The sequence below is a fragment of the Zosterops lateralis genome (assembly GCF_965231275.1).
Source record: "Zosterops lateralis genome assembly, chromosome: 3".
Taxonomy (NCBI): domain Eukaryota; kingdom Metazoa; phylum Chordata; class Aves; order Passeriformes; family Zosteropidae; genus Zosterops; species Zosterops lateralis.
In genome coordinates, this window is record NC_139764.1 from 91,956,782 (window position 1) to 91,973,345 (window position 16,564).

General features: G+C 33.8%; 1 protein-coding gene across 1 annotated transcript in view; it reads left to right on the top strand.

Moving 5' to 3' along the window:
- CSMD1 (CUB and Sushi multiple domains 1) overlaps positions 1–16,564 on the top strand; it is a 1,076,561-nt gene that overhangs the window by 787,309 nt on the left and 272,688 nt on the right. The window contains exon 11 of the mRNA XM_083857383.1: positions 10,033–10,136. Coding sequence (XP_083713509.1) covers positions 10,033–10,136 — 104 coding nt within the window. The remainder of the gene's footprint in view (positions 1–10,032; positions 10,137–16,564) is intronic.

The following is a 16,564-nucleotide window of genomic DNA, read 5'->3' on the forward strand; positions in this document are numbered from 1 at the left end:
GGTAAGGACAGGGAGATTGCTCACCAAATAGGCAAAACAGATTCCACTTCAGGAATATTAATTTACAGACAATTAAAAATAGAGTAGGATGGTGAGAAACAACAGTAAAATTTTTTTCGCAAGTCAAATTCTACTGCATCCTTCCTGACTGAATGGTGAAAGGGTGTGGGAATATGGGCTGCAGTCAATTCATTAACAGTTCCTCTCTGCCACTCCTTCTTCACACTTCACACTGCTCTATTGCAGTGTCCCTCTTTTGGACAGCGGTAATTCATAAACTGCTTGAATGTTGTCCTCCCCACAGGCTTCAGTTTATGGCTCCTTTCCTTTATTTTTTTTCATGTAAAAATGAAATTGTAAATTACAAAATTTGTTGTCACATGCTAAGATTCTTACTACTTCCTAGACTGCAGGTTGAATTGAATTTTAGTTTATGAAAGCAATAATAATAATAATAATATTAATAATAATAATATAGGGAATTATTCAGAAAACAATTTGGTTTTTATTTCAAAAGTATACTTGGGCCAACAAGGCATATAGTTGTATATTTTAAAAATAGAGTAGGAAGAAAAGCTTAGAAGAAAATGTGACTTTCATAGTCAGTTTATCTGTTAATATGAATGCCAAAATTTCATATTCATAACTGCTTGTTATTCATAGTGTAAACACAGGGAAAAGTTATTTGCATCTTATTCAGAATAAAGTTAACATCAATGTATTTAAACTTTGTAGTGTATAACATTATCTAAAAACTGTCCAGATTTATGTAAAAACTTGGTGTCCTGAAAGTTCAATGGCCATGTAATATTACTGAGATTTTATTACAGGGACATACATTCATTCATAGTTCTCTCATTCTCATCATGTCTAGAAATATTATGTATATATAAATATATATATAAGCAGTTTATATGTTGCAGCATTATAATTAAGAGTTTTTCTATATGAAGGATGTGTTTTCTTATTATATCAAACACTTCAGTACACTAAACATACAATTTGTTTATCTATCCTCAAGTACCTTTTTCTGTATGTTCAGGTGTCCAAGATGTTACAAGCAAGGCTAATGTGTATGAAAATCCATATCCCTCTAGAGAAGGAGCTAGACAAGATGCAAAGACATCTTATATGACAGAAAATATCTGAGTGTGGACATCTGAATTTAGTCCAAAGAAAGAAACACTTTATGCTGAGACACTGCTTAGCTTTCCTCTTAAAATTCATTTCCATAAATACAACCTTCCATTAGCACAGTAACGTACCTGCCTTATCAGTTTCTATCTTGGCTCAAACCTTTCCAATCTCTATTTTAAATAGCATTAAACAGTAGTTGTATGCATTTCTAGGAATTAATTTAAATGTCACATTTTATTTTTCTGAGGCATTTCCTTCTATAAATATTTTGGCATCTCCTTGTACATCTGGAGGTTTTCCAGTATTGACTTCAATTGCCTTTTTGCACCATACAGTGTGATGGCAAGATCTGTCACCCTTCTAAATGAAGTAGTTTGTGCTTTTGGAAGTATTATGCCATAATAACAAGAAACTAACAAGTTCAAGTACTCTACTTCCCAAAGAAAAACAGGTGTTTATGGACCTTTCTGCTACTGTTGGCAGATGGTTAGTACCGCAGGAAATTATATTTAAAATAAGTTTCGTAGTGTTAGAATGCATGAAATAAAGGATTTACCCAACATATTCAACCAAAACTAATATTTCACTTTGAACTCCTTACTTTGTATAGATTTCCTGTAGTTAATTTTTTGTTTAAGGTTATGAATACAAATCTGTTTTGTTATTTTGTTCCTTTTATCTCCTGGACATTCCACTGACCCACATTTCATTACAAAGTTATTTGAATTCCCTCAGTGAATATTGTACAATAATATTTGAGTTGGGACACATAGAATTCATTAGATTTTTTTAAAGTTCTCTGAAATTTGAATATTTGGTTCATGTTTCACATGAAGTTTAAATAATAAGAATTAAAATGTCAGAAAACTCCTGAGGAATTATGCTATTAAATGAGTAATTTTCAAGGACTTGAACCTAATTGCTTTAAGGACTACACAATAATAGTAGGGCTGAGATTTAACACTTAGGATTCCCACACAGGGCTCTGTATAGAAAATAGTTTGTGTATAGATGAATGTGCACCCTTGATGCTTAAACACTTCTTCATGTAGATCTTTATTTCATGTGTTCTATCAAGCTTCATATGCACTTTGAATTAATTAATAAAATTAGCCTACTCTTTAAAGACTTTAGGAAGAATGACAGCAGTCAAATGGGGTAAACTAAGTATGTTTCTCCTGCTTAAATTTCTGAGAAAAAAAATTATGAACTCATTTAATAAGTGATATTTTCAGCCTTTATTTAAGTCAGGGTTCTTATCTGGTAATTCATCTGTTCTTATTTTATGTGTAATTTGTTTTTAACAAATGATAGCTGGAGCTTTTAATTTTCAAATTTATTGAACAGTATTTTCAGACCTGGTTTCAAAAAACAAATCTAAAAGTATTTCTTAAAAATGTTTTGAAAAATATTCCCAATTATACAATTATCACAATAGGAATTACATTTAATGAATGGCAAGTAAATAGATGCATGCTTTTTTTGACTTCTTTTCTATAGTTCACTTTAAAAATAAAAGGCATAATATTTCTTTAAAGCTTGTATTTCCATTCTTGTTTCCTACTGACAGTTGGAGCAGCAGCAGGAGCAAAAATGAAAGCCATATATTTGGCATTTTCCTTTGGCAGAAAATGAGAAATAGATCATCCTCCTATATCAGAGTTGCCCAAAATTGTCCAAAAGTGATAAATTCCAAACTTTTAGTGTGAACATAAGAATAATTTTTTCCTCCTGCAATTCTGCTTTTTATTGTTTTAATTTTATCTTTCAAACCTAAATCAAATTGATTGATAATTCATTAAAAATATGGCTCATGTAAATGTGAAACATTCATTGGACTTAAATTTTAATACTGTATACCATTCTGTGTATACTTAGAACTGGCAACATATTTGCATACATATCAAACAAACTGAAAAGAAGGAAAATGTTTCAGTGGGTAAGATTGTAAAGTAAAATTCGACATGATGTTTAGGCACTATAGCTGAAGATTAAAATCTAATTTGGCAACAAGCTGCTTCTCTGACTGAGTAACAGATTGTGGCAGTTGTGTTAACTCTGAAATCATCATTATGAATTTTTTTTAATGTCTCCCTCTACAGAAGAAACAAAACTGTGCTTAAAAATGTGCTCATTCTCTTACTATGGATGTATTTAAATTCCTTAAGTAGATGATTAGTTATAGATCTATTTTACATAATCAACAGCTATCACTAAAAATGGCACTTTGTGGTATTGAGAATTTTATTATTCTCATTTTTGCAATTCATTTCCTATTTTTTATAGGTTTAGCTTCTAGCTACTCTATGCCCATCCTTTTTATTTATAAATCTGAAAGTTCTTCCTTATTGGTCTATTCTAAGATAAGTGTCAAATCACTTTGTCTACATAAACAAAATTAACTGATTTTTCTTCAGCTTGTTCTTATTGTTTTCCTCCAAAGATCTCAGATCTTTTATTTGACCTTAATTAACTTGCTGAGGAAGGGCTATTTTAGATATGGCATGTACATTCAAAGTAATCCATGTTATCAATGGCAATCCAAAGAATGAAAATGTGGGGAAAAAGAAAATGTGAGTTTGCTTACCATGTGAGAAATGTTCAAGGCATTCGGCAGTCACCTGATAATAGTCATTACAAAAAAAACTGTTGGATTTTTGTATTATTTTTTTGTGATCTTATTTTTCCCCTCCTTTTTTTAAAACAGCGTCAACATTTTTCATTTTACTATTATTTACATTTTACAATTATTACTATTATATGATATATTATTGCTGTTATTTCTTTCTTATCTTTGTTTAATTTCTACCAGGTATAGTTATTAGGTTAATTTTCAAGTCATTAGTAGAGACTAAAAGCAAAATAAATTCCAGAAAATGAGGAATATAAATTATAATACCAGTATTGAAAAATAAGCAAATTTATTTTTTTTAATAGCTTTTTAAGTAACTGCAATTTTTGGATAATGGTATCAACACCAAAAGCTTTTAACATTTTTTAAAATTAATGAACAGAATAATCTAAGTCTTCAATAAGTTTGTAGTCATTCAGCAAGAACTAGAGGTATTAAAAGTTTACAGGACAGGCCCTTGTATTGGCATCAATTTTATTTTTTCTGGTTGGAGACTATTTCATCCTGGTAGTTACAAGTTATTCGTTTTGCATCCTATCAACTGCAGCTGTACCTATGCAAAATTATTAATAATATGGCTGGGATAAATGGGGCACCTTTTTTAAGGGCTTTGAGGGAAAATAAACAACGTGATTTACAGTGGAATGAAAAAAAATTATGCCATCTCTCACAATTAATCACCCATGAAATTTGTGCATTAGAGTTGCCTAGTTTTATTATGATTGGTAGTCAATTTTTTATGCTTCCTCTTCCTCTGGACATTGGCCATAATTACATTGCCTCCTGAAACATCAAGAGGTATCACTGTAGGAGGGGTGGGCTAGGGAAAAAGTGGAGTTTTGAGAGTTTTCATTTCTAATCATAGATACTCAGAATTGTTTTATTTTCTGATTTTAATGTATGGTACTGTAGTTTTACTCAGGCAACAAATTGTAACACTGTATTTTCTCATCTCTAAGAGATGCTGCTTCAACCAGATCCTGGTTGTATTTTGTTGTAGTTGTGTTTTGGTTCATTTGTTTTTGTGAGGGTTTGTTTGTTTGTTTTTTTGTTTGTGTTTGGTTGTTGTGGTTTTGCGGGGATTTTTTTGTTTGTTTTTGGTTTGTTTGTTATGTTTTTTTCTTTTTTGTTTGTTTTTGTTTGGGTTTTTTGGTTTGATTTTTTTTGGGGGGATAATATACACTTCTACTAGTACATTTCTGCTGTGTTGTAGTTAGCTTGATCTGCTTGCAAATATAACAGATATGAGAGTTTTCATTTCTTCTTGCATCTTAAAGTTCACTGCTCTTACTTTTTACTTTCTATTTACTCTACTTAACGCATACATTTATAACATAAGTAATGGTAAAACAGTGAAAAGAATATGCACACCTAGATGTTTTGGAGCTGTAGCATTGCCATGTGCCCTATTGATTCCTCCAAGTGGAATGTCCACACAGGCATTTCCTACAACTCTGGTGCTGCCTTTATCCATTGATTGCAACAGCAATTATGCCAGCAGAAATATAAAGTATGGGAGTATCTAGGATAAAGGAAAATATTGCAAATTAAAAACTAATTATGAAAATTCACTTGCAGAACTCTCATAAAGGTACCTCCTTAGATGTCTCATCTTTTTAAGTTTTTTCTTGTTTACTGTTTTCACAGCCTATTTATCTAATAAGATGTAATAATTCCAAATTACTTACAAGGGAATTTTGTCTCATACCTTTCAGAAAGCAAGTAGGACCATTCTTCTGCAAGAAGAATGTAACTGATCATGCAGAAATAAATATAATATGTTTGGAAACAATTTTCACGTTTCCAGTTTTTCTAAATGAAAATTAATTATTTTCTTCATTTAATCTGTTGATATTAAGCATATGTAAATTGTGATGGTCAAATTAGTATTACTGGAATTTTAATTGCAAAACAAAATTGAATCTGGATAAGCACCTCAGAACTGCTTCTTTCCTCCCTTGGTATAAACACCAATATTGTTTAGCCATATATGTGGTATATTGTGGTATATTGTGATATTACTCAATCCTCATAAATGTTTTCTATGCTGTACTCCTATCTATATCTATACAAAACTGTCTTGCATTCTTCAATCTGCTATCTAACATATCATTAAAATTCTTCTGACAATTCAAAGTTTTATCTACAGACAAATTTTAACCAAATAGATAAGGGTAAATATTAGTCTCCCATAGTCATCAAAACTCCCATCTATTCAATAGAAACAGTAATTATAAATGGCAGTTTACTCCTTGAGGCAGGTAATATGACTTGTGTCAGTCTCATTTAAGTGCTTGGTAAAATTTTGGAGAAGATTATTCTGGGAATTATTGAAAAACACCTGAAGGACAACGCAGTCAATGGTCACACCAAGCAAATCTTCATGGGGGGAAAGTCCTGCTTGACATACTTAATTTCCTTTTATGATAAGATAAGCCACCTAACTAATCAAGGAAAGCCAGATGATGTGATCTTTTTGGATTTCAGTAAATTTTTTTAATACTGTGTCTCACAGGATCTTTCTGGACAAAATGTTCAGCGCACAGCTAAATAAACACATCATGTGATGGGTGAGCAGCTGGCTCATGGGTCAAACAAAAAGGGTTACAGTGACTGGGGTGACAGCAGACTGGAGACATGTCACTAGTGGGATTCCACAGAGTTCCATCATCAGCCCAGTTCTCTTCCACGTGTTCATAACTGACTGAGATGCAGGACTCGAAGGAATACTGAGCAGGTTCGCTGATGGTACAAAACTGGGAGGAGTTGTTTACTCCCTGGAAGGTAGGGAGGCCCTGCAAAAAGACCTCAAAAAATTAGGGTATTGGACAATCACCAACCACAGGAAATTCAACATGCCATAAGAAGGCCAAGTGCTGGATTCTACTTGTGGGATGGAGCAATCCTGATTGTATGTGTAGACAAGAAAATGGAATCAGAGCTGTGGAAATGGACCTGGGGGTCGTAGTCAATGACAAGTTGAACCCAAGTCAGCAGTGCCCTGGCAGCCAGGAGGGCCAACCCTGTCCTGGGGGCATCGGGCCCCGCATGGCCAGCTGGGCAAGGGCGGGGATTGTCCTGCTCTGAACTGGGGCAGCCCCACCTCCAGTGCTGGGGCCAGGTTTAAGTACCACAACGTAAGAAAGATGTTAAGCTATTAGAGAGCATCCAAAGGAAGGCAACAAAGATGGTGAAGGGCCTTGAGGGGAAGCTGTACGGGGGGTTATCGCCATCTGCCTCTGCCTCCGGCTAGCTCTTCTGAGGGCAGTGACCTTCCCCAGCGAGTTGCCTTGAGTAAGGCAGCCTCAGCCCAGGTAGCGCAGGGCGCCTCGGCAGATTTCAGCTCTTTTGTGAAGTCCAAGACTATCAGTCCGGACAAGGCTCTAGCTGTTGGAGGCTGCTCTTCTCGAGGGGGCGATCCTAAGCGGCACAGAAGGAAACACAGGAGCCAGGGATGTCTCCGGGAGGCTTCTTTACTTCATCTCCGCCGACGAACCAAAGACCCCGAAGGGCTCAGCTGTCAGGGTTTTATGCACCTACCAAAGGGGGTGGGGTTTTACCAACAACCAATGGGGTTAGAAACTGAGGAAATGGACCAATCAGGGAGAACATTAATAAACAAATTAGGGGATCGAAACTTGGACCAATCAGGAGAAGGATACAGAACTGACCAACCAGGGAACAGAACTGGGGTAGCCAATCCATAGCTGGGGGGTGCTCATGCACGGTCTGCTCTCCAAGGGAGCGCAGGGTGCATGACCCTTTCAAGGTCCTCTTCAGAGGCAGGGGCCTCCACAGGGGGTGGCTGAGGTGACTTGGTCTGTTCAGCCTGGAGGAGACTGAGGGGAGACCTCACTGCAGTTACAGCTTCTTGTGAGGGGAAGAGGAGAGGCAGACACTGATCTCTTCTGTGTGGTGACCAGTGACAGGACCTGAGAGAATGGGCTGAGGCTGTGTCAGGGGAGGTTTAGGTTGGATATCAGGAAACAATTCTTCACCCAGAGGGTGGTTGGGCACTGGAACAGGCTCCCCAGGGAAGTGGTCACAGCACCAAGCCTCAGGTGCATGGCGTGATTCTTGGGGTGGTGGTCTTGTGCAGGGCCAGGAGCTGGACTCAATGATCCTTGTGGGTTCTTTCCAACTCAGGAAATGTTATGACAGAAAAGTGCCATTTTCTGACCACTGACTGTGAAAAGAGCAATGATTAGACTGAGTCCTTACTGTTTATATGTTAAAATTTAGTGTTTATTAGTCAGATTGGAGGAATTTGCATTAGTCCTCTTAACTCTCAACCATTTGAAGGTCTTTCCAAAAGATTTTATGTTTTAGCATAGAATAGCAATTATCATGGAAATAAAGATAAGATTTTTTAAAATAGTGTGTAATATATCTTCACAATGTATCTCCTATAAAGGAATGTTTCTTGTCACATTTCCTATATGCTCAGCCAAAAGCTTAAGACTTTCATTTATGGCTTATATCCAATTATTTTTCTTTTTTCTAACTTATTTTATTATTAAAGAGGTGAACATTCATATTTGTTTTTAAATTGTTTTGTAAAAGCATTTGTGAGTCTAACCAAATCTATTATTTGGAGTCAAACCAAATATATTCTTTAAATAATACATTACCATATATTTTCATGGAATATTCTATCAGGTTTCCTCTTCCATATGAAATAAAAGTCACATTAAAAGTCTTGCAGTTACTTTCTTGCCAGGAACAACTATCTTTTTGTGCTTCTACATAATTTTGTGCATTTCAGCTTTATTAGTCTTGATTTAATAATAAAATTTTGCATGTTAACCACTGATATAATCTAGGAATACTACAAGGTACATCAGGAGAAGATGAAAGTGTATATTGTTTTATCTGCAGAGTATTACCTGAAATTATTCTTATAATTGAAACAATGGACAACCAAGGCATGAGACTCAGCCAGCAGGGCTTTAGGAAAGGCAGATCCAACTTGATCTCCTTTTAAGGTGACCCTGCTAGTCTGCCTGTAGGCTTTTCTTTGGGTTACAGACAAAAGCAACATAGTACAATGTAAAGAGCCCTACTCTAGTGGTGTAAGTTCTTCTCTGCAGTTCATTGTACTAAGCTTTTCCAAATCTGACACAGAAATGAGGTGGCCTGGTTTTCTTTTTTAATACTGAGAAAGTTTAAACAACTATCTTAGCTTTGATGATGCTTTCTTACAGGGCTAAAATTTGATCAAGATGAGTTCTGCCTTCATGATCACATAGCAATAAACTTAAATGGATGGAAAACGTAGTTTTTTAATGTGTTCCTTCCAGAAAAGCAGCATAATAAGGCTTGTGCTGAAAGCTCAAATCTGACTCAAATGTTGTTTCTATTCACAAAACAGAAGAAAAATTAACTGCATTAAATGCAATGGCTGATGTTGTCTGAGAGCTTACCCAGGAATAACTCCATAAGTTAGTATTAAGATAAAATGAATATTTTGTGGAAAATCACTAACTCTCTGCACTTTCATGTCAAGTTGTTTGCAGAAACCTTTGTATCAAATTACAGAAAGGTATAATGTCCTAATATATGTGTACATATATATTAGCTGCAACTATTCACCAATACGGATCTCTAAAATTGCTTGCCTTAGAATTGTTCTTCTATACAAAACTAAATCCTTTTTCATACTTTTTTTTTTCTTCCTTAAAAAATTACAGTTTTATAAATAACTTTTCAAAGAATTCTGAGAGATACATTTGTAATTTTCTTGGCAATTCATGACTAGATATTGTGTGGAATCACAGTTTAATGTTAGTAATTTGTGCAAGGAAAGTTGTGCTTTTGAATTTCTGTGAACCAGCCTCCTCCATCTTTTTATGAATTGATAGTTCATATGTTCTACCTTGTTATTGTATAACTCAACAAATAAGAATGTTTTCATATATTCCAATACTAGCTATAAAATTTTAATATAGGTAGGGCAGTTAAAAAAAAAGAAAAAAGATTTCTTCCTTCAATAATGAACAATTATCACCAGTTAGTGGTGACCGGCATCTTTGTATCTTAGTCTGTGATACTTCTTACACATTATGTGACTTCCTCCTAAGTATTAGAAAACACAGAAGTTTCTGCATTTGTGCTCTTTCTAGGTGTCTTTCAAAAATAAAAGACGATTAACTGAAATAAATATTGCCTCATTATTTGATTTATAGTAGGCAAATAATTCAAGAATGAAACATGGTAGATAACGTGGAAATGTTTTGAAGTAACTGAGTTATTTATTTTAATAGGTCATAAAACTTGCTTTTGAAGAGTTTGAACTGGAAAGAGGCTATGATACTCTTACTGTTGGAGATGCTGGGAAGGTTGGTGATACCAGGACAGTGTTGTATGTGTAAGTACACAACTGCAAACATTTTTCTTGGAAATTTGCTGTCATGTTGTTTCTTCCTGGCCATATATCTACTTAAATTTGCAATTTTAATGTATGGAATTTGATAATTTATGTAAGTTTAAAATTCAAGTACTGTCAGAAAGATTGTTCATTACAAAGTTCACCCCAAATCCTTAGTAGCATTTTTATAGGCATTAATATTAGGGACTAAAACCTGCAAATTGAATTTTTTAAAAGGAAAAAACAAAGGCTTCCTTTAAAAAACAAGAACTACCTATATAACTGCTATTGTATTCACAAGCAATTAAGGGAATAATAAAAAAAAAGACTAGGATTTCAGTGAACAGAAAATACAACTTATGTAAAAAAATAAGTCATTGATTGTTTTCAAAATTTAAATATTCAAAATTGGATTTGTGTATAAAAATTTAATGATAGGACACAGTCCACTTTTCAGTAAATTTAAACATGTTTTATGGAATAATATAATACAATGTCATATATTGGCCATTTTGGAATTTAGATAAATTTGAAGGAAAATTCCAGGCTAGATATCTACTCTTAATATACAACCTGCAATATATATATGCATATATATATATATATATATATATATACAACCAGTCCTGTCTGGACTATAGGAAATAAAACTCTGTACAGACTAATTGATCTCATTTACCTTAACCATCTCATTTTTGTTGCATATGCTAATTTTTTCTTAATGCATAATGAGAACTTGTGGCTAAGCAGATATTTTGGCTATCACTTTTAGAGGGTTAAGTTATCACATGAATCCTGGTCACCAAACACAAAACAAAATTATAGATTTGATAAATTATCAATGACTAAGTAAAAGAAACTAGCAGCATTTGTGTCATAATACCCTTACTTGACATAGCATAAAAAATCTGTTGGATAGAGACACTATTGAACATATTTGATAAAAAGAATACATTGTAATTTTATATTTTAAGGGTGTTTGAATCCATATAAAAACTTATAAAAACCTAATGTTTCCTTTACCTTATTATAGGAAACAAGTGGTCTTAACACCCACACATTTTATTTTTCAAAAATCAGAATATTTTTTCAGGGACAAATCTGAGGAAAATAATTTCATTATATGTGTTTGTTTATGAATATATAAATTTATTAATTGCTAATTTCTGAACCATCATATCAAAGTTCTTAGGAAACATCAAATTTAATTTGGCTTAAAAGGTATGATGGAAAATTATTGAATTATTTGCTCAATGCTTGTGTTTCTTGGGTTGCAATAGCAAGTAGCTACCACTGAATAAATGGAATTCTATATTCTCATTATCTGAAAAAAAAAAAAAAAAAAAAAAAAAAAAGGAAGCAAAAAATAACCCCCCCACGCCGTTTTGAGAGCTTACGTGTTATACTAACAAGAAAAACATGAACTGGGAATGGATTTCCATATTTAAGTTTATATTTTCTTGTATTTTGCAGACCAATTGTATAAGGCAACAGTCCTTCTGGTGATGTTGGTTTAATTACTTGTAACTTTGACAAAAGGTTTTGCATTTTTTTTTTTTTTAAATTGGGATACCTTTTTGCTCCTAGGCATTGAAAAACTCCTTAAGAGTCAAGTCTTTAAGTAGTAAATCTGCTGTTCCAAACTCTTAATTCCATTTTCTACACTGCGCATACTTCATATGTCAAAATTTGCCAAAAGTATGTAAAAATTAAAATTATGTGTTAATTTACTTGGGTTTTTTAACCTTTCCATTTGAAGCCATTTAGCCTGTGACTACCTAGTCCATATTTATTTTTCAAGACTCTGCAAAAGATAAAAAAAAAATCAAAAATATTATTTGCTCATACTTATTGCTATTTAACAAGCAGAACTCCATAATAATATCAAATCCTGTAACCTTTTTCAGTTTAATAACATTTTAAAAATCCTATAGCAGACATCCACTTCTAAATTCATCACTGGTATTTCTATAACTAGTACAATTGTCTCACTAGAGACATGCTACTTCTGACCATTTCTTAAGTATAATTATTTTTTACTAAAATAGCAACTGTTTTATCCCTATTACTCTGCAGCTCATCACTTAGGATTACAGTACAGTTTTGTTCCTGCCATCTTTACTGTAAACTGTATGTTTGATGAAAGCAAAATCTATATAAATAAATTTATCTGCCTTTTAGTTTGCAAAATTAGCATTACTCTGAAGATCATTTGAGAAATGTAATGATTAATAACTGAAATACACTGGAATACAGAAAGGCCCAAAGACAGAACTGTAGTCTCATGATAATTAATAATGAATCTGAATTTATATTGAGCTAGTGTTCTTGAAGTTATTAAACACTGCATTGTATCATGCATTACAAAGCACATTATATTGAAACAGCATTATAGATATGTGCCATTTCACTTGCTTTTCAGAAAGGTCTTCCATAAATGCAAAGTAACATCCCTCGTAAAACACTAGGTCCACTTGTAGAGTGTATTATCATGAGAAGTTCATAACTAAATGTCAGAGTGATTTCCTTATCAAAATTTTCTATTAGTTGGTTGTAATAAGTTCTGTTACATTTATAGAGCTCTGAGCAGCACCTTGCAGTTTCTTATTCATCCCAGGAGAATGAAGGAGCTTACAGCAAAGACTTTTCTGGCTAGATTTAATTTCTAAATTTCTCAGGGTATCTTAAAGAAATAATACAGTTTTTCTTACAGTCTTCAATCTTCTATTGGCAGACAAAATGCCAGAAGTTCTGCAGTAATTCTGCAGAATATCACTGTAGAATATAATGGACTTGATTCGAAAACTTTGTAGCTTTTATGATTTAGTTTGAAAACAATATGCTAAAATAAATATCTTTCAAAATTAAAATCTAATTCTAAGTATTTTTATCCTTCAGCTTGGCAGAAAATTGTCATGTCTCATCTTATAAGCCTCAGCCCCATGCAAAATTTTCCAGTTCTCAGGTGCTAAAGTCCTCAAGGTACTAGCTACCTCTTTATTTGGGTGCTTTATTGTAAATTTGAACATTGTAAATAAACATTATGTTGTAAACAAACTCAAATTTATAATGAGCTCAGTTGTGCCAGGATGTTTATAAGCCAGTCATCCTATGAACATGGGAACTGTCTAAAGGGAGGTCAGTAAATCGGAGATCTCTAAACACTTTATGGAAAGAAGATTGAGGGAGTTTAGCATCATGATATATAAATGGTCTGTCCTACTACAAGCTTTCCATAGTGTCCGAACACTCATCCATTAGGAACTGCCTCTGTAACCTCAAAGCTGTAGCACTGCAGTTCAAGGGGAATATGAAGGAATCTTGATATTTTAAAAGAAGAAGAAAAAAATAAAACATGGGCTCTCCATCTTTATTTTTTTGTACAAAATTGGGAAAACAATTAGGTAAGGTATTTTAAGTACATGAAAGATAGCACTGAGATCATACAAAACTCAATATACTTTGAAGAACAAATTATTTCAAATCAATTTTATGTATTTTTGAGAGTCTAGTTGTATAATAATTAAAGATCTGTTGGCTTTTAATTTATTAAAGTATTTAATTTTAATATTTATAGTAAAATCTTCTAAAAATATAATCACCAACACCAACAGTTTAATTAATTAAAGGGGGATAGTCACATCAATTTTATGTTTTTTAACAATTGTTTCATCTGTAATCCTTACTTGTTGGAAAATTTAGTTGTCTTCATTGATTATGTAGGCTGAGATGTTTAGCTCTGAAAAGCAGTAATACAGCTTACTTCATAGTAGTCTAAATACGCTTAGGGTATAAAGTTTTTAAAACAGTTTCTTATATTTATATTTATCCTTATATTTCTTATATTTAACAGAGTTTGGCTAGAACTAGTGGCTACCTTTTCAAAATAACTCATTAGTGATCATCATATGTGAAGTTTATCAGTCAGAATGTTTCCTACAATGTCCTGTTTTCTGTTTTTAAATTCTTGTGTATTAAACTATCACTTTGCTGGAGAAGGTCTGCTTTTCCTCCAAATGGTATAATTTAAGTTTTTCTTGCAGCACTTATATTAAAACTTATTTTTAAAAAATTACTCCCTTAAAATATAAATCTTTAAACTATTTCCTGCACAGAAAACTTAGTTGTTTTTCCTCCAATACAAAGAAGAAAGTGTACCTTAGCGATTCAAACACAATTGCTTATGTCAGCTATTTCAGTACATAGTAAAAAATCCATGGTAGTAAAATGTTTTTAGTGAACCTTTATCCTTTTCTTCCATTCATACAAAGTTTGAAAACTTATTGGGGGCTTGGAAAAGAACCTACCCTTCCATAACTGGTAAAAACCAATATTTCTGATCCTGATTAACTGAGGTTCATCTCCACATGGAGGGAGGTTAACACCAGCCAATGAATGCCTGAATGGCTGGTCTGCAAGTCTCTATTCTTGAACTTGCAGATGATCTGATCTTGGGATGATCACAAACTGGGACAAACTTCAGGCAACAGCCTGTATTGGTAGACAGACCTGCATTCCCTACACATTTGATCTCCCCTAACTGCCATCCACAAAAAAAATTTCTGCATTTTATTGATTTCTGCTTTTGGCATATTTTTTCATTTTTGGGGGGAGAGGGGTATGTTTCTTTTTCTTTTCTTCCCCTTCCTCTTCCATTTCCTCCAGATGTGAATCTGAGGAAGTGATTGTATTTTGGTTGGTTCATACCTACCATCTATGGATAGACCACTGGCATTTTGACAAGAGGACTCCACCTATTGTCTACCTATTGGATGAGTTAACCTTATTCTGTTGTGGCTTTTTACTTGTTTTTGTTTCTCTCTCTTTTTTTTTTTTTTTTTTTTTTTTTTTTTTTTTTTTTTTTTCCTTGCATTCTATAGAGGCATTTATGTTAATTGAAAGTATTCCATCCTACTCATAAATACTTAGAAATTTAAGATTTATCCTATCTGTGTTCAGAAATTATCAGTATAGGTCTTATACAGTAATCAGATTACTGAGTATAGAGAGGCATATCAAAAGTTATTAGTTCGTAATGCAATAGATTTACACATCTGAATAGCCACTGAGAAATTTTTGCAGAAAAAACACATCTTTACAGTTGTCTGTCAATGTTTACATAATCTTTACATTTTCTTTCTTTATAGATGTTTGTTTATGTTACTCACTATCTGGTGAGGTTATCTTCCTTTCCTAAGCTGGCTATGTTATTCATTTAAGTGAATGTCCCAACTTTAGCAGCATTTATTATTTTATCAGCAATAGAATATTCAGTATTCTGACTATATCTAGAATCTCTTTGAATTTGTACAGTTCTCAGTTAATTTGGTAAGCATCTCAGTTTTCAGACTAAGCAGTTGCTCAATTTTCATTTTTATACAGGTCAAACTGAACAAGCTATTTAGCACAGTTTCTTGATTTCCTTACTTATCCAAGCTAAGCACTGTTTGTGTGTTTGCATATGCTGAACTATAATGGATTTAATTTTTTCCTTCTTTTCTGCACTTATAGTATCATAATAATCAATTACTCACCATCAGGTCATAACCAGAAACTTATAGACCATATTAGAACAAACTCAGCCATTTTAGCAGAAGTTCCAGGTGTTATATTCAGTAGTAATTAGTAAGACCATTCTTCTCACAAAGGGATTATCACCGTTCCCAGAGAACCCTCTGGCTTGCTGGGCTCTGTGGTGATAAGGTGAAGTTTTAGGCAGGTCTGGACCCCAGGCAGAAGCATGCTTTATTATGGAGAAGGAGTGACTCACAATTGGTGGTAAAGAAGGTGTTTATTCAGGGCAGATGCCCAGGTGTTCCAGACTTGAGTGTGTGTCCGAGACTGAGGACCAGAGAGAGCATTTTTGGTCGGTCTTGCACTTATGAACGGGGGTGTTACTGAATACAAATTAAGGGGAGTGACCCAAAAGGAGGGAATGTGACATTACCATTTAGGGTGTGAAGGGGGTGGGATGTTACCTGAGGCCTGTCTGGCCCTCTGGCCTGCCCGGGCTATCAAGTACCAGGGTGTGTTCTCAGATAAGATATAATAGATTCTTAACGACTGAAGCCAGGGCTATCAGAGACATACAATGGGCTAGCCCTGGCCTATTGATAACATACAATAGACTGGGTCTGGGCCATCAAGGGAAGCGAGGATGTGGGGGTAGGAAAGAAACCTTTTACAGAGCTTAGATAAAAAATACCAAAAATTAAAAACCCCAATTCCACACCACTACAGGGGATTGTGTATTTTAATTTTATTTTCAATATATCAGAGTAAAAACCCAATTTATTGTAGATATAGGACAAAGTTTCCTGTTCATAACCTTGGTTGAAGGCAGAGAGAATTCCTGTAACTTGTTTCATGGTTCTTCAGTCCTCACCTTGTTTCTACTCAGCCTCTCCTTTTATCATGTCTTTGCGTTT